The sequence below is a fragment of the Puntigrus tetrazona genome, chromosome 6 (genome assembly GCF_018831695.1).
Source record: "Puntigrus tetrazona isolate hp1 chromosome 6, ASM1883169v1, whole genome shotgun sequence".
Classification (NCBI taxonomy): Eukaryota; Metazoa; Chordata; class Actinopteri; order Cypriniformes; family Cyprinidae; genus Puntigrus; species Puntigrus tetrazona.
In genome coordinates, this window is record NC_056704.1 from 4,394,337 (window position 1) to 4,415,688 (window position 21,352).

At 36.0% G+C, this 21,352-nt stretch overlaps 1 protein-coding gene across 2 annotated transcripts; it reads right to left on the reverse strand.

Annotated features, from left to right (window-relative positions):
- Positions 1-70: 70 nt before the first annotated feature.
- On the reverse strand, positions 71-20,877 carry cdk15 (cyclin-dependent kinase 15). Of its 2 annotated transcripts, none has more exons than XR_006251142.1 (14): positions 20,596-20,877; positions 14,908-14,939; positions 10,071-10,208; positions 9,339-9,433; positions 8,263-8,342; positions 7,674-7,768; positions 7,527-7,589; positions 7,321-7,444; positions 7,114-7,234; positions 5,842-5,935; positions 5,671-5,734; positions 2,029-2,077; positions 1,712-1,844; positions 71-1,500 (listed from the first exon to the last, which is right to left on the reverse strand). XR_006251142.1 is itself a non-coding variant. In XM_043241246.1 (14 exons), exons 1-14 carry the CDS (start codon positions 20,639-20,641, stop codon positions 1,388-1,390), a joined length of 1,257 nt encoding a protein of 418 aa, XP_043097181.1. In that variant the 5' UTR covers positions 20,642-20,874; the 3' UTR covers positions 71-1,387. The 2 variants fall into 2 exon arrangements, 1 of the variants encoding a protein (XP_043097181.1); XM_043241246.1 differs by having other exon boundaries at positions 1,712-1,854; positions 20,596-20,874.
- Between the last annotated feature and the right edge of the window lie 475 nt (positions 20,878-21,352).

Genomic DNA, 21,352 nt, shown 5'->3' on the forward strand with positions numbered 1-21,352 from the left:
TCTTTAGAAAGCGGAATAAAACAAAATTATGTCATTTATTTACGCCACTGAATCTAAAGACAGACAATTATTTACTGGTGTCATTTTTACAATATTTATTCAGAAGTCAAAACACAGTGGAACTGTATAGAATTGTATGAACGCACACCCAGGTTTCACAGTATTGCGTTATGTTGAAGTGTGTGGAAGTACTCAGGCACATTCATTCACGACATCAGCACTGAGTGACTGGCAATGTGACTGTTTCTATTATATGAAACAATATATATTTTTTTAATGTTGGTGATCAATATTGCTGTACATCTCTTTTTAATATCACTGACTGGGAAGCAGCGCATGTGTTGAATCTCAACATCAAAAACAGACATTGCTAACATGTAAAAAATTTGAAGGATACAGAAACTATTAATTATGAACTTGATACAAACACGGCTAAAAACAGTTCTGAACATGTTTCGACGCAGTGGCCATCAGCGTACAGGAGAAATATGAGTATGTGCTGTACAAAAACAGGTCATTTCTGGTGAGACTCTCTCCAGGTGTGTTTTATGAATGCATACAAGTCATTTTTTTTTCACCTGCACACGACACAATAGAGCTTTGAAATATTAGTAGGTATATTCTTCCACATATTTTCATATCGCATTGCCAAATCGTCTCTCTCGCACACTCTTCGTCTCTTTTCTGTGCAAAATGTACAAAAACTAAATTACGTATAAAATTAATAAGTGCTATTCACAACGGAAGTGTGCTGTAAACAGTCTCTGGACATCAGTTTGCAGAGAGGCTGGAAAGCATCTGTGATCCTCTCTCTCAGCTTATTTTGCAACACAAAGCTATTTTCTGTGAATATGTGAGACTTCAGGTAAATTAGCTGCACCAGCTAGAAGAATAAGAAAATGCAGTAAATGATAAAACTATCTGTGCAACAAACTGGTGCGTTCATGATTATTATTATTATACATTAAAATAACACGATGAATACCAGTTTGCAACATCAAGCAGCATAAAGGATTTTTTTTGTACAGCTAAAATGACAGGAAGCCTCACACATTCAAGTTACGAACGTATGAATGCAATCCTACGTTAGTTGGAGTTGGAGATGTAGAACGCATATGAAATACAGAGGTAAAATCATGTCATGATCAACCATAAAATTATTATTATTATAATTTTTTCAGGTAACACAGGTCCAAATTGTAAAAACGCGATCTTATCTTATGAAAGAGAATCTGATATTCTTTCAGAAACGTTTGATTAAGCCGATTAAGATGTGAATAAACAACACACAAACTGACCGACATGCTGCAACAGGGTCACGTTTACTCATGCTGGTGCGTTTTTCGGTTTTACAAGCACACCAACTATTTACAAAAAGGTGAGACTTTCACCAGCACTTGGCCAGCGGAGCAAGAGGCGATTTCATTCGTCTGCTGGGGCTGAAGATATCCCTCGCTTCCGTCTCTAACCTCACACCCGGCACCTTAAAGATGGACACAGCTGACGGAGAAAGAGAGAAGGTTAGGAGGAAAAAGACGTTTCTAAGATTGCATAATCTCTTTTCATCTCGAGTCGGCGTTGAAAAGGTTGCCAGTTTTGACAGTAACTAAGAGGGATTTAACTTTGATCTTGTCTGTAACGGGACCGGATTAACCTTTGAAGCTGGAATTGCGTGCATTCCGCTCGTATAGTGAAATTCTCCAGCACTTACTGTCCCTTAGATGCATTAATGGAGGTGGAAGAGTGTTGAAATATGGGTGTAGCAATGCATCCTGGGCTGAAATCCTGTCCTTTGGATTCATCATCAGCATCTGCTGGGCCAGATCCTCCGTCTTATAGGGTAACTGAGCGAGTCTAAGCCAATGTACACACACACACACACACACACACACATACAGAGAGCTATGGGTCAGACATCCATTAGAGGTGGGGGTGGAGGAAGGGCTATACAAAAACCCTTCTGTTCCCACTCGGAGCCAAAACGCACACACATACGCACACGAGCATGCACGCATGAACTGGCCTTACCTTTTCCAGACATCTCGAAATTGCTGGGGCTTGCAGGGCAGGAACCACTCTACGGGAACACAAAGAGAGCTCTTTTAGTTAACAGACCACCAGAACATCCAGCTCTGATCAGGTATCTTCACTCCAAGCAAATTAAGACAATGAGCCACGAGACAATCTATGAAAGCCTTTATCATTGTACTATTCCTTGTGTTGTTCCAAACTAGTATCTTCTGTGGAGCACGGAAAGAGATATTTGGCAGAATGTGCATGCCGCTCTCTTACATTTAAGGGCTTTAAAGGTAATTTTTAAAATGTTTTTGTCATTTTTTTTAAATTGACAGCCCATGGTCGATGTACGCTTCTGATACATGGAAAACAGCATACATGGAGAACATCCTGATGAACTGCTTCATGTGTCATTATTATTAACTAAAATGTACATAAGTGTAATAATTTAGTTTATTGAAATAAAAAACATAAGTCCTAAAAGAGCTAACAATATCCAGAGGGCTTGACTGAGAGGTGACCCGGTGATGCCAGCAAGAGTCCAGATCAATACTCAGCAGCTTCGGCAGGAACGGAGTGGATTTTAAATAGACAGGATGATGAGGTAACAAGAGGGAGGAACTAACAAGATGGGCAAAGGAACAAGGGAACACAGAAATAATGAGAGCAAACACTTCAAAATACGTCCACAAAAACCAAGACAGGGTAAAATAGACTAAAATCATGACAGTACTAAACATTAATAAAAAAAAAAAAAAAAAAAAAAAAAAAATATATATATATATATATATATATATATATATATATATATATATATATATATATATATATATATATATTTTATATATGTATATATATATTTTATATTTATATATATATTTTAATAATAGTATAGTAGGGCTGGGCAGTATCACAATATATATTGTGTTGATGATATGTCACAAAAACCAAGACAGGGTAAAATAAACTAAAATCATGACAGTACTAAACAAAACATTACAAATCTGGAATCTGAGGGTGAAAAAAATCCAAATATTGAGAAAATTTTCAAAGGACAAAATATTATTTGTAACATGATTTTTACTTTACTTAATGCTAATGATTTTTGGCATGAAAGAAAAATGTATAATTTTGACCCATACAGGGTATTTTGGACTATGGCTACAAATATACCTGTGCTGCTTATGACTGGTTTTGTGGTCCAAGGTTACATATGATATTAAAATATTTCTGTTGTTTATAATTTGCATATTTGTTCTTATTTTTTTATAAAAAACATAGAATAAAAAAACTAAAATAACAAGAATAAAACAAAAATAACTGCGATATATTCCATATTTGGGTAAACTTCTACTTTTTTTAACATCCAAAGAAAAACTCTAACCACTATAAAGAACCCTATAAAAGTAAAAATACTCTAAAGAATGTTATAAGAAGGTTTATAATGAGTGTCCTTCTGTCGGCGTTTGTGGTCACGGGCCACCCTGTCATTCTTGGCTGAAACCTGAGGCCACACTTACGCTTCAGCACACCTGGATATACCTGAGAGACCGCAGCGGGTTCAGGTAGCTTCTCTCCAACACACAGTACGCACACACACACACACACACACAGAGAGAGAGCAGCCCGGGGCCTGGGTAAACCCAGCTTCATGGAGAAACACAGCAAGCGAGGCCTGCCAGCAGTTTACCTACCACACACGCCATCTCCATCAGTACCCACACACTCTAAATGAGGCATATTTCCCAAAGCCACCTCACATTGCTCATTTGTGCACCTGTGTAACGAGTCTGCACTTTATTTTCAGGACGGCAATGGAAAGACATCAACCCCCTTCCTGCATGGGTGTGTGAAGGTGTGTGTTTGTGTCTGACTCAAAGGTGTCAAGTCAACTCGTGGCCAACACAACTGCTAACAGAACACCTATACACACAAAATGATTTATACTGGAAACACAGCTTCAGCATAACTCTGTGAATTTGCTCTAGCCATTTTCTGTTTGTATGAGCGCATGTTATTAAAACGACAGGCCCTTGGCAACAGGTTTACACCCACACACGCAGCGCATACAGATGATGGTGTCGTTCTAATTCTACGTTTATGGGTACATGCGTATTTACTGGATAACAGCGTCTACTACACTGTAAAAAGTCAGAATGTGCATGAAAAGTTCACTAAAAATGACACTTCTGTCATTTACTTGTGACTTGCTTTTTTTGTAAAGAAACTTGATACATGATCATATCTTTTACAATGAAAAAAAAGAAAGCAGTTCTCATTTGAATATGCATGAACTTAATATTTATTAGCTGCTATAGGTAAATAATTTGACAAATATCAAAGTTCAATATATTTTTTATAGTACTGTCAAACGATTAATCGCATCCAAAGTAAAGGTTTAGTTTACATATTATATGTGTGTATACTCTCTATATTTATTATTAATGTATAAATATGCTTACATGCAGTGTATATATGTATATATATATATATATATATATATATATATATATATATATATATATATATATATATATATATATATATATATATGTGTGTGTGTGTGTGTGTGTGTGTAACATTATTTATATTCATATATATTGTATATAAATATATTTAATACATAAATGCAACATTTTTTCAGAAATATATACATGCATGGGTGTGTATTTATATATACATAATACACAGAGTACACAGACATATACTATGTAAACAGATAATTTGTTTGACAGCATTAATTTACTGAAAACATAATTCTGGATGAGTGTTGGTGGCAAATTTTATCAAAATGTAAAAAAAAAAGTCTGAATCTTGGATCTTAGCAAAGTTCCCACAATCTTAAAAGTGTAATTTCCAGACCTTCAAATAAAACTTTTATATTTTTAAATTTTTTTACAATTAACTTAAATTGTTCTAATTTCAAGATCTAACCTTTTTCATCAGGCAAAAAATTGAGTAAAAACATAAAAAAATTAAAAATCTTATCCTTATTCATAAATCATGAACAACTGGGAAAGTCATCTGCTTTTGAATGTTGCTGTTGTGAGAATGAGAAGTCTTGGAGTCCAAATGTTTGAGAACTACTGCCCTAAAAGGAACCATAAAAACTGCCGGTATGATTTGCGGCTATATTTAAAATCTTTAGAGACCGTATGAGACGAGGCACGCAAGAGTGAGCGGCTTTGATGAACTGCATGATGCATCTGCATTTGGCAAGTCTAAATACATGCATGTGTGAATGAGATTTGAGAGCTATGATTTAGAGGAAGATTATCAATGAATAACATCATAATTCAAAACATATTTTGTGTCCTACAGAAGGACGCAAGTCATGCAGGTTTGGAACAACATGAGTGAATGATGACAGAATTTCATTTTTAGGGGAAATGACCCCTTCTTGGTCTAACCCCTAAAATTATTCAATTGCTATAACATAATTTTGTCAAGTTTCTTCAATTTAAATTCTATTATTCCTTTTGGGTTAAATAAAACCGGTCAGTTCAGATGTTCACGCATTAAGTACGTGTTTACGTAAGTAAGACAGACGCATGCATTTAACAACCGAGACAAATCTGTGCTGAGGCAGGAAATCCACTCTCATAGCGGGAGATTACGCTACAGAGACGGATGAAAGAAGGGTTTTGCACACACCTGGTTTATAGTTTGGCAGATCACTGACGCCTGGCCAGCTCTCCTCAGTCGGGACCCCGAGGACCTCAGAAGGAAAGAAGAGGAGAGATGAATAACGAGGAGAGGAGGATAAATACACGGATCCAAGACAATTTTCACACAATTTTAGTACATTCTCACAAACAGACTCACGGCCCAAATCTTCAGCAGCTGCTCAAAGACATCAGCTACTCCTGGAAACGCTGGTGACCCCTGTAGCATCTCGACAAAAATACAGCCAGCTCCCTAAACATCAATATATATATATATATATATATATATATATATATATATATATATATACACATCTGTCAGACAAAAACTGAGCTTTGGGTAATAATTGATTTTCATTTCAGTTAAAACATAAAATGCAATAGATGCAACATATTTTTCAAATGTTTTGCATATGTTAAGTGTGAAAGTTCTTTATGTAATTGTTTATCATGTGTCAGTAAATTAAAATACACAAACGTATACAGAACAGGATTTTTTTCTACTCATTCAGATTTTCACCACAAAAATGCTATTGTTTATTATTGGTTTCATTTATTTTGACCAATGTAACCTTGTTTTATAATAAATGATGTTAGAAAAAGATGAGTAAACAGTAAACATGAGGAAAGTGGCATTAGCACTAATAAGTAAAATAATACAAATTTAATAAATACTGTAATATTAATAACAATGCAATAAAAACATAAAAACTGTATATATTGCTGGTTACACTTTATTTTGATAGTCCGCTTTAGACATCTACTCCCTTTAAGTAATTACATGTTACTAATTCTCATTCATTTACAACTACATATCTACTAACTGTTAGGGGAGGTTTAGGGTTAGTAGAATAAGTTGATGTGTAAGTTTCTGATAGTCAGTATTTTGTATGTTTTGGACACATCAAAATAAAGTGTTATAAGATATTAAGCAGACAATCTACTAATACTTTAATGACTCTTAGTCAACATGTAGTTACAAAGTTACTAATAGAAGAATGCCTTTGTGGACTATCAAAATAAAGTGTCACCAATATACTTAAATGTATACATGTGTGTGTGTATTTATATATACACAAGTAATCACGATGAATTTATTTAACAGCACTAGTATTTTTAGTTTGTTCTTTAATTGACATTAATGACAACGAAAGCAGCAGATATATTAAGTAACTGTCACTTTAAGACCAATACGCGGACATGCACACGTCAGATTCGGAACAATTTTGAACTATTTATATACAATGCTATCAACTAATATGTGAACTGAAACGTCTGGCGCTGAAAAAGTTGAAAATGATTTGAATGCATCAACTGACAATTATTTGGAAACCACCCCGCCCAAAAAGTGCACCTCGAAAGTGAATCGTTCTTATAAGAATGAACATGTTTGTGTGTGTGTGTGTGTGTGTGTGTGTGTACAAGGACTCACCAGATGTCCAGGGCTGTGGAGTAATCAGTGGAACCCATGAGAACATCTGGCGGGCGGTACCATAAAGTCACAACCTCAGCTGAGTATGTTTGGCACGGTATGGACTTAGAGCGGGCCAGACCTGAAGAAAAAAGAGGCCCATCATGATTTACAATGCATGATAGAGCATATTAGTAAGCATGTTAGTGTTTGTGCATGTAAAACTACCAAAATCGGCTAATTTGAGCTCCCCCAAATAGCTGATGAGCAAATTTTGAGGTTTGAGGTCTCGATGCAGAATTCTTCTGCTGTGAATGTAAGACAATCCTCGCAGCAACTGAAACATGAAGAGCTGAAGAAACAGACTGAGCGTGAGAAAGCCGGCTTATTGTTTTTGTGTTGTGTATTTTTTACGCATTCATATGTTTGTTTACCCTGATGTTGTACGAGTGAAGCCCGCCAGGATGCTGAATCATGTATTGAGCCAAATCTGTTTGCTGAGAGGGAAAAAGATGTAAAATATGACTGGCAGGTATACAAAATAAACTTCTGGAAGGCGGCTGTCGGCGTCTTGGACTCACCACGTACTCAAAGACAAAGGTGAGAGACTCTCGCGTGTGAATGATATCATGAAGCAAGACGATGTTGGCATGTTTAAGGCCCTTTAACAAAGAGGCTGGGAATAATCGCAAATAAACAGGCATACGGTTTTAATAAGTGCAGTCCTATAACAAGCCTTTTTCCATTAAAAATACATTAAAAACAGAAACAGTAAAAAAAATTGCAATTTTTAAATTATGTTTTCAATTTTAAGAAATATTTTGTACAATTCTAAATGTTATTGCTGTTGATGTAATTAATGTAATAAATTAAATGTGTCCATGCTGAATGAAATTATTAATTTCTTTAGAATAACAAAAAAATGAGGTATTGAACCTTTGAGTGGTAGTATGTAAAAACACAGAAATATAACATCTAAAAAATAAAAATATGAACGTAGGAAAAAACTATTTATTAATGCACAACTTTATTATTCAAGTTTTAATGACAGACATCTATATCTATGTGTTGGACACTAGTGTTGGTCAATCTAGAATGCTCCACATCCTTTTGTATGTGTATAAGCACTTTGATTCTTGGCTGTGTGTGTGTATTTTTCTGTTGCAGTACCTTCTCTAATAGCTGTGAATGGAATTCCTTCCTCAGTTTTCATGTGAATCACCTTTAAAGCCACAAGATGACCATTTATCCTGTCACAAATACAGGAAAAGGTCAGCGTAACCCATAAACATGCATCTGAAAACAGCTTAACTGACCTCTGCTGTCTGGAGAACACACACCACCAGAGGCTCTCCCTTTTTGGAGTTTTGACTATTGGCTTTAAGGTTAATTATATGTTAGTTTAATCCTGAAAAATTAAATTAGTACAAAAATACACGTAAAATGTCTTTCTTTTCTTTTTTTTAATGCAAAGAGAATATGTCCTTGATCAAATAACACCTGCTTATGACTTGCAAAAGCACAGAGCAAATCATAATTCACGTCTGTAAATTAACTGTCTATTTAAAACTAAGGGTTTAGTCCTTTAATGTTTCCCACCCCAGCTTCCTGTTTCAACAGGAAATAATGCAACACAAAAAAAGGAAATCTGCAATTTTATGGGTCTTGGAAAGCCTATCATCATTTAGTAGTGGTGAAAATTATAATGCCATTTATGGAAACTAAATCCACTTGCTGCGGATATACTAAAATGGTGTATTCCAAAGTCATTTTAAATTTAGGTGGGGTGACATTGTTCCTCTAACCACACAAACAAGCAAAAATGTAACTGAATGTACGGCTTTCTATCCTAGACAGCTGCACAGAGATGCACTGGAGCTGTTTCTTATTACAAAACGTTGGTTGTTTTACAACAACATCAAACTGCCTTTCAGTGTAAGCCTCAGGCGGGTATCCATATGTTTCAGGATGACCTTATAAAATGAATCCATGTAAAACAAGCCGCCATAGAAGAACTCAAGGAGTGCCTACAGGGAGGCAATGAAAAGAATCATTTGCTGTCTATTACACGGAAGAAAAAAGCCACAGGGTGATGTATCTTAATAACGTGCTAGCTGACCGAATACTGCATAAAACGTTGATCTTGTCTCAGTTAATAAATGTCTCCCTATTGCCATCATCTAAGTGAGTTCTAGAAATTAGACCGTTTTGAGTGTGTCTATGAGTCCTGGCATATTACTACAAACCTGCTAATTCCTTTGTACACTGTGGCATATGTCCCTTCTCCAAGTTTTTCAAGATTCAGATAAGATGTTGCATTCCCAAACTGCAGGCCAGTTTTCTGTGAATGAAATGCACACGCTGTTATTTCGCCAGCCGAGCAACTGCCCTTGACTTTAAAGAAAAGCAGTTATTATAGACCTCTTTGGTGCATACATTAAATACCTCTTCGGCCACACATTTTTAACTCAAATTTAATTAGCTTAAAAAACCCTTAGGTAATACTGTTTAGCTACATTACAAATTTGGGAAAGTCACTTTTTCATGTTGCAGCCTTTATTATTATATACAAACCATAAAAATGGCAAAGTAAAAAAAAAACAAACAAATATGGTGCGTTCACTTAAAAAGTGAGACAGAAAATATAGCACAAAATTATTTAACCCTGTAAAGCCTGAAAAAAAAAAAAAAGTTTGAATATATTTGATAGATCAGGGTTTTATGGCTCATATTACAGTGTGATATCTTTAGAGTAAGGCGCTTATACTCAAGTAAACCAAGTATAGCAAATGTAGATTTGCTAAAAAAAGTATAAACTATCAATAAAGACTATAGGGTTAACATTACTTTATGTAAAAAACAATGTGACAAATTGACAGTTTATAATAAGTCATGTATTGTAAATTGTTACAAGTAAGATTCCTCAGTCCTGTGCATTGTTTGTTTATCTCTGTGTTTCTATGCTTGAAGCTCCTCACCCACTGGAACTCTTGCTGGAAGCTCTTTCCTCCCATAGGATCGCTGTTACTGCGGCCCCTCTGAACTCTGAGCCGTCGCACCTGCAGCGTGTGAAACCAGTGCGGCTGTGGTTTCTCCACCCCGTTCAGCTCACCCAGCTGAAAACAGAGACAAAGACACCGGGATGGTTTGATCTATATCAGATACAGTGTACGATGTTATTACACCTTGTTTCGCTGATACAGCCATCCTACTGTATCCATCGCACCTGTCTGAGTGAGTACAAGTGTAAAGCGTGTCCTCATTTTCATGCATATGTGGCTTCAGGGTTTAATTTGTACAAGCTCTGAATCCTAAAGTGCTTTACATGCTGATTAATATTTAAATCATTATTATACATGTATGTATATGTATATATATATATATATATATATATATATATATATATATATATATATATATATATATATACAGTGATCGAATTCTAAAAACAATTCAGGGGGGATGGTGTGTTTTTGTGTCTGTGTGTTTTTATTTATTATAAAAATGGTGTATTAAAAGTACTTGTACTTTTTTTCTTCTGGGGCCTGAAAGAATTATGAGCAATATTTTACTCAATGTATTTTGTATATCATACCTGCCAGTAGGTGGCAGCACGTCCCTGTTTTAATAAATGATCTATTGAATCATTCAAATCAAAGATTCTTTCAAAACAGCTTGTAATATTTTTGTAAGCATGACAACAACACAAAGTTTTACAGCAGACGATATCCTGACACATAAGTTGCTATTAGCTCTAATGTTCCCTATTTCTGACTCCTTGCCTAAATTCTGTTCTTTTCAGTGATTTCACCCCACACAGGAACAGCTGACACTCTCAGAACGGACTTCGGAGTTGTACAGAATGTACCGTAAGAAGAAAATAATATCTTCAGATCATCTGAAACTAAAGCTTCCCTTCAGTCAAATACATTACACTCAAATCTCAAAATTATCTTAGAACACTCCTGTCTGCTCCTGCTTCGCTTTCTGTTTACAACTCTCTGTTGTTTAAAGGAACACTCAACGTCTTTAGTAAATAGGCTCATTCTTCAACTCCACCAGAGATAATAAATTGAGTTTTACCATTTTTTAATCCATTCAGCTGATCTCCAGCACTTTTAGCATAGCTTAGCATACATCACTGAATTCAATTAGACCAGTAGCATCATGTTCAAAAATGACCAAAGAGATTAGATTTTTTCCTATTTAAAATTTGACTCTTCCGTAGTTATATTGTGTACTAAGACTGGCGTAAAAAGGAAAATTGTGATTTTCTAGGCCAATATGATTAGGAACTATACACTCATTATAGGATAATAATCAAGGAAGTTTGCTGGTACAGCAGTTATGATTAGCCAATGTGATTAAGAACTATACTCTCATTTCGGCATTAAGGAAGTTTGCTGCCTTACCATGACAGCAGCAGACACAGTCATATCACGTAGCGCATGTGGAAAATAGTCCCCAGATTGCAAGACAAGCTCCCTGTGCAAGCAAGAGGGTCTGGTTGTTCTCAGAGGCCATGTGATACCAGGAAGTATGACCATGTTAGCCTGGTTCAACACTCCACTGGCTCGCTATTTAATATAGCAGAAATTTTAAAATCTTGTTATTTACTTATAAAGCCCTGAATGGCTTAGCTCTCCAGTATTTGAGTGAGCTCTTATCACATTATAGTCCACCACGTCTGCTGCGTTCTCAAAACTCTGGCCATTTGAAAATACCTAAAATATCGAAATCAACTGCAGGCTGCAGATCCTTTTCCTATTTAGCACCCAAACTCTGGAACAATCTCCCTAACAATGTTCGGGAGGCAGACACACTCTGTCAATTTAAATCTAAATTAAAGACTCATCTCTTTAACCTGGTTTACACACTAATACGCTTCTATTATTCAAATCTGTTAAAGGACTGTTAGGCTGTGTTAATTAAATCAGCTGGAACCGGGAACATTTCCCATTTCACACAATGTACGTGTTACATCGTAAAAATAATGGCATATACGCTAATACTAATTAGTTTCTTTCTAATTCTGTTTCTCAGTTTTCCAGATCAGATGGTGGATCAGCTCCAAAACATGATGTCTACAGCCCTGACAGTCATCGGAGATCTTCATTTCTAGCGATTATCATCGATTTGATTACACAGATGCTTTTTTAACTAAGCTGACACTCTCCTATTTTGATACTGTTCAGTGCTTTGGCACAATCTGTATTGTTAAAAGCAATATATAAAAAGGTTGATTTGTAATACACTATTCAAAACCAGACCTATTTCTCAATAACATTACAAAGTTAGTGGCAGTTTTATGAGACATTCTTCTACAAAGTTACAAATGTCATTGTTATTGTAATCCAGCACTGTAAGACATCATCATATAGCACTGTTTGATGTCAAACATTCTTTCACACACACACACGCACACACACACACCCTTCTGACCTCAGTGACAGGGAGGGAGGACACACTCCAAGTTTTTGATGGTTTTTCTTCCGTTTTCATTGCTTCTTTTATCTCTTCCACTCTCATCTCAAACATTTCCTCTTTTCCTTGCCTTCTGACTTCATTTCTTTTATCTCCACAACACCAACAACATCTCCTCAAGCTCAAAGACACCCAGACCCGCATTCTCCACAGGAAATCCTCCATCTCCAAATCTTCTCCTCTCTCACTCACTCTCACTATCCCTGATTAAGTCGTATAACTCATATGACTTGCATGGGAAAGTGTGTGTGTGTGTGTGTGTGTGTCTGCAGGCCTGGTCTTATGACTCCATCTCCTACCATGAGGGCTAAACACAAACAGCCATCTTATATTTGCAAAGGGGGAACAAATGCATCCATTCAACTGCAGGAGAGAAAAGCATGATGGAACGGATAGTGAGAAATTGTGATTGTGAAAGAGAAATAAGAGAACAAGAGAGAATAAAAGAATGTAAGAGAGAAAGAATCTGTAAGACTATGAGGTTGCATCTATATTTATCTATATTGGTTAATACAATATGGCTCTTCTCTGTCTAAATGGGCTCTTGACTGGTTAAAATCTTTGGATAAATCTGTAAGTAAAATCTTATTTTTCACTCATATTCTTATTAAGTTATATTACATAAACTACCATTCGAATGTTTTGATCAGTAAGTAAGAGAGCAAAAAAAATAGCTGGCTTGTATATTTCAACAGGCCCCTTTTGTAAAGGACCCTGATTTGGCTTGACCTATTGACCTAGAGTCCAGAGAATAGCAATGCAGTGTTTTTTTCCAGATACTAGTACATGATTGGTTTGTTTGATTGACACCAGTGTTTTTAGAGGCAGAGTTATTCAGAATGAGGAGGTCTATCATAAAGTATGAATATCACATGTATGTTGATTATACCATATAGTGTATAATCGTTTTCTCCCTTAAAAAATGCACTCAATTTAATACGCTTTGATACAGCACTCGGTGACTTAACCTGTTTCTTCTTCTGGACCACTGCCAAGTAAGCAGTCTTCCTCATTATTGTGGCATCAAAGAATAAGAGATACTTGGAATTTCTTTTGTAGGCATGGTTATTTTATTTCAAACCCAAATATAAATATTCAAAACTTGTAAAATACTGGATTTTAACTGTAATGAGCTGTAAACTCTAATCATAAAAAACAAAAAAATATTTATGTTTTAGTTTACATGTAATGAATCAGAAATATATATGAAAGTTTAAAGTTTTGAAATAAGTTACAAAAAAAAGACATTGTTTTTCACGATATTTGCTAATTTAAAAAAGGGCAGGGTCTACTTCTGTCTACTTCTGTCTGCGCAGACTCTTCTTCCAAATAAGCACAATATGGCTACGCCCTGTTGAGATAAAGGTGGCTTTTTTCTTCAATGGAAGTGAATGAAAGTGCATCATCCATTTTTTTACAGTCTATGGTCCCCACTTTGTGCCAAGAGCATGCTCAGCGATTTTAATGCGGATAGGACCAAACAATTGCCTAGTTACAACCTTATAGCGCCACCAAGTGGCCAACCTACACTATTTTTTTCCTGTAACCTCTTTTACATAAGTGTTCCAAGTTTGGCAAAGATATCTCATTCCGTTCAGGAGTTACAGGCATTTAACTAAAAGTGGCCCGGCCCCCTTCAAACGTTTTGGCGTTCCTTTGCGATGGTGAGTCGAAAATTCCACTTTTTTATATAATTACTGACATCCACTCTCCAGAGAATCTTTCTGCACTGGTTTCGTCACACTGTAGGCATCTATTCTTTTTTTGTCTCTGGCTATCTGGTCCAGATGTCCAGATGGGACATGCTCGATTGACCTGGAATAAGACGCCAATTACTGACAGGATACAATGTTGTGCGCTGCCCTGCTGTCTCTAGCTTACAGGTTTTTTTGCAATAGAAGCATTTTTTATAAAGTAACATGATGCATTGTTGTAAAGTTCATCAAAAATAAAAAAATGTATTGTTCACCAGTTTTGATATAGATCTATTGGTTCTGTTTTATACCGAAACAAAACAAAGCATAGTGAGTGACCTGTGTGCATAAAGAAAATATTCTTTTTTTGTACAGACTATATATGTATGTAAGTAAGAACAGTATGTCATTTCAAACACAACTTCTCTTCCTTCTCCCCAGTAGAGGGCACTATTGCTTTTTCCTTAACTTGTTATTTTGCTTTTCCCATCTCTCTCTCTCTCTCTTTCACCCCCATTAGGGGGTAGTGCTGTATTTCTCTCTTCCACCTCCAGCTGTCATCTGTCCTGTCTCTGTGGGTGGAGGCATGTTTGTTTGTGTTTATAATATGTTGTGTAATGTAATGTCATGTTCTTACCTCCTCATAGCCCAGATGTCTTTGTTTTAACCCTGTAAAAAAATAAAAGAGCAGTTTAGATGGATCAATGTTTTGACTGTCCTTAACGGTTTGATATATATTTAAACCACTTTAAATAATTTAACTGAATAATAATTAAACAAGGAAAGAGTCTGACACACCAAAAAAATGACTCTCACACTCTCTCTCCTACATGTAGGTGTAATAAATATGATATATTCTAAATTATATACAATCTGTGCTTCATTTTATGTATTTGTATAATAACACACACACATTAAGAAATAATAAAAACAATAATTTTTGTATTATTTTTGCACATACTATAAATATTTTTATTATTTTGAATATTATTATTATATGTAATATGAATGTAATATAAATTAAATATAAATTAAATAAATATATAAATACCTAAGTTAAGTAAAAACGCAAATATATCTAAATATAAAAATGTAAAAACATGTATTTACACATGTGCACTATATTAAATAATTAATTTTAGTACATACAGTAATAGTCAAAATAGTCCTATACCAAATATTTAAATGAAATAAAATGTACCTTTCTATTTAATAAATGAAAAAGCTTTTGTTTTATAGACCAAGACGGAAGAACACATAATACTGTAGAAGTGTCAGTTTGTAACTGTGTGTGTGTGTGTTTGATACAGCAGGTACAAGGTGAGTCACGCTCAGTGTTTAAGCTCCTGGTGGGAGAGGCGAACAGGAGCAGGTGGCTGTGTACGGGGGGTATGAGATTTACCCTTCACCCTTATTTAAATTTGAACAGCAAATACAACACAAAACGGGATCGGAGAGAAAGGAACAGTGAAAAAAAAGGAAGAGAAAGACCCCACAATCACAGTTCAGCTGATGGATGCTCTGTAAAACTGGGCTCAGCTATTAAAACATCCATTTCGGTGATGTATATTTGAAAAGTGTCTCTAAGAGGCGGAGGGCATCTGCTACGTAATGCGTGATTAGATATGTTCTGACAGTCAGTCACAATGAAATGAACTCTGTTTAGACAAAAGATACAGGGAATATAAAAATAAGCCCATCTCTGTAACTTTTAAGGCTCGTGGTGACTCCAGGAAGACAGATTTGCCCTAAAACTGTCCAGCACTTTTTACCATGTCAAATACTATACAGAACTTCTCTTAAAAAGAAAAATATTTTTTTAAAGAACTTTTCTTTAACATTAGATTGATAAAATTCACACTGCATAGACGCCCGTGGCTTTCTGAAAGACTAACACCAAAGTTGTTGTTATGATTGTGATATACAGGATTTCATTAAAGGCGTCCTGTTATAGCTGATTGCATTAATGTTGATATAACTACATCCCATTAGATGATTGAATTACAAAGCCCTGTAAGTTGACCCAAAAGACTGTGTGTCTCTGTTGGATCGTTCCAGATCTAATTTTCTAAAATCTCTTTTTGGCACTGCTGCAGGTGTCGCTCTGAGGAGCTCCGCTGCCATCAGATTAGTGTCGTCCTTGACAGGAAAGAAAAGTCATCATCCAGATGACCAGTCACTATTAACCAAAACCTGCTATGATTCTATGAGGTTGTGTGAAGTCGCATGAAGCTTCCAATCAAAACATTTTTTATGGAAAGCCTTTTCAAATACTTAAAGGTCCCATGTTGTACACATTTTATTTTAGGTGTTTATGTCCTTAAGAATATATATTTGTGGTATAAGTAACAAAAACCATCTCAATGTGTTTTTTAGAGCTCCTTTCTCAGAAAAAAAACAGGTCGATTTAGGCCTGTCTAATTACTATTCACGAGCATCTCTTCTGATTGGCCTGTCTCCAGACCAATCAAATGTAACGACGTCACAATTACGTCAGCGCTAGCTGGACGCAAAACTGAAGACTGAAATGGCGCTTTCCAAACAACGAAGATTCGGCTAAATAAGGAGCTTAAAATATCATCTTCTTGTGATATTGGGTGCCAGAATCGACGTAATGCAGCCTCAAATTAGAAATATGATCGTAGACCCGATGTTACTGCCTGACAAAAAACTACGACAGCTGTGGTATAACACTATAAAACGCGGACTGGACATAACATTCAAAAATGCTTGAGTTGGCACACTTCTTATCAGAAAAGTTTCAATAAAGTATTGTCTTCTGTTGTGGGCGCGTCTAAAGTTTTCATATTAATGTTAAAAAACCTCATAAAGTAAAGTTTTCATGCCATGGAAATAGCTTTAAAGAAATAGTTCACCCAAAAATTAAAATAGCTGAAAATGTACTCACCCTCAAGCCATTCAAATTATAATTGTTTGCTCATCAGAAAAGAAATGCAGCATTACAAGACTTGTAGTACCTACAAAACCAGTTCGGATCTCTGCAGGGAATGGGTGATGTTCGAACAGGAGTCCAAACAGCTGATAATTACATCCACAAGTACTTCACACGACTGCAATCCATCAGTTTACATCTTGTGAAGTAAAAAGATGTTTGTGAGAAACAAATCCATCATTAAAGCATTCTGACCATTTAAAGGGTTAGTTCACCCCAAAATGAAAATTCTGTCATTAATTACTCACTTTCATGTCGTTCCAAACCCATAAGACTTTCATTCACCTTCGGAACACAAATTAAAATATATTTTAGAAAAAATCAGAGAGCCATTTGACCCTCCATAGACAGCAACGCAACTGAAATGATGCTTTAGTTTTACTTTAGAGTTACGTCTTTCATCATTTTGGAGATTACTTAAGAACATATTTGACTTAATCAGCGTTGTTTACGTTCAGGGGAAAGGTGTGAGCATTGTGATACTCTAAAATGGCAGAATACATAACTTGGGAGAAAAAATGGTAAATTATAAATTATGTTAAATTATGTTATTTTTGTTTTCTTTGCAAAAAAACCCCAAATGTATTCTAAAATTAATGTTGCCACTGATGTCACATGGACAGTTTTACTGATGTATTTACTAAGTTTCTGGACCTGGATCATTTCAGTTGTGTTGCTCTCTATGGAGGGTCAGATAGCTCTCTGTTTCCATCAGAAATATGTTAATTTGTGTTCCAGAGATGAAATAAGTTCTTACAGGTTTGGAACGACACGGGGATGAATAATTAATGACAGATTTTCATTTTGGGTTGAACTAACCTTTTAATCTTTAAACGATTGCTGCGAATACAAATCCAAAATTTAAAATAACACTTCATCTACTGAAAAAGTTGATACTCAGTTGGCTCTTCAAAATTGAACTATTCTGAAATGTTTTTGTTTGTAAATGGAGTTTGATCTGTGCATTTTTCTTTCCTGAGAGATGGGATCACCTTTTTTTTTACTGGAGAAAGCAACATTAAAGATAAAGGGCTCATATTTTAGTTGGAATTATTGGTTTGAAGCTAAATGTATTAATGGATTTATTACAAATGCACAGCTATTTGTTTTGTGTTGATTACATATGGAGTATTGTGACGTATATATCAGCTATTTGGACTCTCATTTCGACGGCACCCATTCACTGCAGAAGACCAGCTGATGAAAATGTGATGTGAAGTTACTAGAAACCTGTTCCGATGAAGAAAAAAGAATCTATGTCTTGGATTGGCCTGATGGTGAGTACATTTTCAAGCATTTAAATGTTTAGTTGAAAATGTATACGCATTTATTATGTTTTAAAACGTCAATCACACAGGTTACACGCTGAAGAGTATATTTTAGTTTGTCCTTGTGTGTCGACCAATGATCTCTACTGTCTCTGTGTGTTTCTACTTCCCCCCGAGCATTTTTTCCCTTCTCTCTGTCTGTCTGCACAGATATTTATGAGTCAGGGTAAGGGAGGGCTAAGAGAGCTCATAACTCATGCTCAGATGCACCACGGCTTCCCGCTCTGTGTTTTCATCCTCTCATCCATCTCTACACTCCACTCTTTCTGTCTCTGCACGAGCATCTTTCCTTATTCCATCAAGATCGTTCCCTCCTTCATCACCACTTGACATTCTTTCTTACTGTTCTGCATTCTGTTGCCAACTCTCTATGTTTTCCCTCCTTCTCTCTGTCTCTCGTTGCTGATCAGTATTCTGTGAGCAGTGTGTACAGCAGTAAGTGCCGTTTAGTATGTAGCCAGCCACCAATCACTCACAAAACAGACAAGTGCAGTGATTGGTTGGATGAAGGCCAAGAAACTCAGATAAATCAGCTCAGGTAAACGAGTCAGGTTAAAGACCACAATAAATGTCTGTCAGCTTTGAGACCATCTATAAGCTGCTAGCGTTTAGTTTAAAAACATAGGGCTTCTCTTCTGGGAAAACCGACCAAAATGTTGATAATCTGTTTTCACAGAGGAACAATTTTCTGTTCAAAAATGTTAAAATAAAGAAACCGATAAAAGAAACTGGATCACAACATTAAGGAAAATAATGACTGATTTCACAACAAGGCATGCAAATAAACTTGCAGAAATTTAGAGATGCCAAAAATAATCTACATGTCAAAAATGTAATAAATTAGCACACACAATCAAATATCCAATATCATCCGACAACAGCGACCAAATGCATTTCTTTTGCTTTCGGTTCTAAGAAAAATGCAGCCTTGTTGACTGCTTACAAGACGGTAATGGGCTACTTTCGTACATGGTGAAATAATGTGCTTAAACACACATCCAGAAACAGCAAGTGACAGATTTACCACTAGTGCGATATACTTAAAGTCAATGACTTTCACTAGTGCCTGTTTTTTCCACACATAACACACAGTTTTCTTTGCTCCCAGGCCTCCTGCCTCTCAGGAGATGGACACAGATGCTGTAGCAAGCTGTTTTCCTCTCACCTACAGGAACCTGCCCTTTCCTCCTCCATCACAACAAAATCTCACTTCTGCCATGCAGTAAACCAGGGATAAAATCTTTGCAGTGTTTTGCATCCACAGGCCAAGCAGAATACTCTCTGTTCTGCTGCAAGGATACACGGGCTATTTGTCTTCCAGTGCACATTGACAATGACATGTGCTCAGACACAACAATCTGTTGGCTTCCTTACATACCCTGATGAAAAAAAACATCTTAATGCAGCCTTAGGGGTCTGTTTTGGTTCTTCTACCAGTGTTGTTTTATATTCACTTATATTCATTTATATTCACAAGTAATTTGAATTAGCTTTTATTTTCAAAGCTAATTCATTTCACATTTTGTTATGTGCTTTATATTTACATTGCATTTTATTTTAGCTTTATTTCAGTTAACCAACATGCTTCCAATAGTTTTAGTTTTAGTTAAGGACAATAACTCTGGGAGACCAGATAAACTAGCTTAAATCAGCTCAGACCACCTTAGACTGGTTTAACACATGTCAAAAACAGTTTCAAGGACAACCAAAACAACAAATTTGAGGTTTATAGACTAGTACCATCTCACATTTAATTTACTATAAGCAACAGTGTATGTTCAATTACATACAGCTGATCCAAGAAATGCAAATTGGCCCAAATACAAATAATATTATGTGAAATTGACTAATTATGCTATTTTAGGCACAAACAAGACTGCAAATGTAGCCATTACATGCAGCTCAGAATCAAGTTATTTACAGTTTGAGAGATGCTGGGCATGAAGATTGTTGAAATCTTTTTAATTATGCACATTAGCACACGTCTTTAAGGACACATTTTGATACTGATTGCATATTCTTAGATAAAGCTGAATGCACTTACCGAGACGCTGGAAAGCCTCAGAAGCTGCATGTCGGAGGTTCTGCATGCTGTCTGCTTCTTCTGATGGGTCTTGAAGGATCTAGCGTTGTTATGACAGGAAGCTCTCACTGTGAACTGGACATTTTGAATGTGGTACTGGACATCATCGCTGCCCCTTTATCCAGCATGTCATTCTCCTGCTCCCAGCACCCACGCTGACACAAGTTCCCTTCTCTGTCCTCCTACGATTACTCTGAGCTCTCCTCCTGTCTCTCTGTACCACTCTCTCTCTTTCTGTTGCTCTTCTGCCTCCTGCAGCTGCCACTGCCGCTTGTGTGGTCACAGGCCAATCAGAATTCTTCTGCAAACCACCATCCAATTGGCTGAAAAATAAAGAGAGGCAAGGGATTGCTGGTTTGTTTTGAAAGCCTGGTGCATCTAAAACACCCAGAGGGTGCAAGTATGTGTGTGTCTCAGTATGTGAGAAAGAGAGCTGAGAAGAGATACAAATATTTTTAAAACAACTCCACTCTTTAAAAAAGGAAAAATTAGGAATAATTTAATAAATTAAAAAAGGAATACGTTGGTTTCTTATTGATAGAGCATTTTAATCACAGCAAAGCAAGGTAACAGTAACAGTGTCCTTTTTGCACGTTACATGTACTTACCATTATAATAACAATTAATTATGCATAATTACATGCATGTAACTCTGAGCCAAAACCTAATCCTAACCATATCTATATAAGTACTAGTTGATTAATATGAATCAGTATGT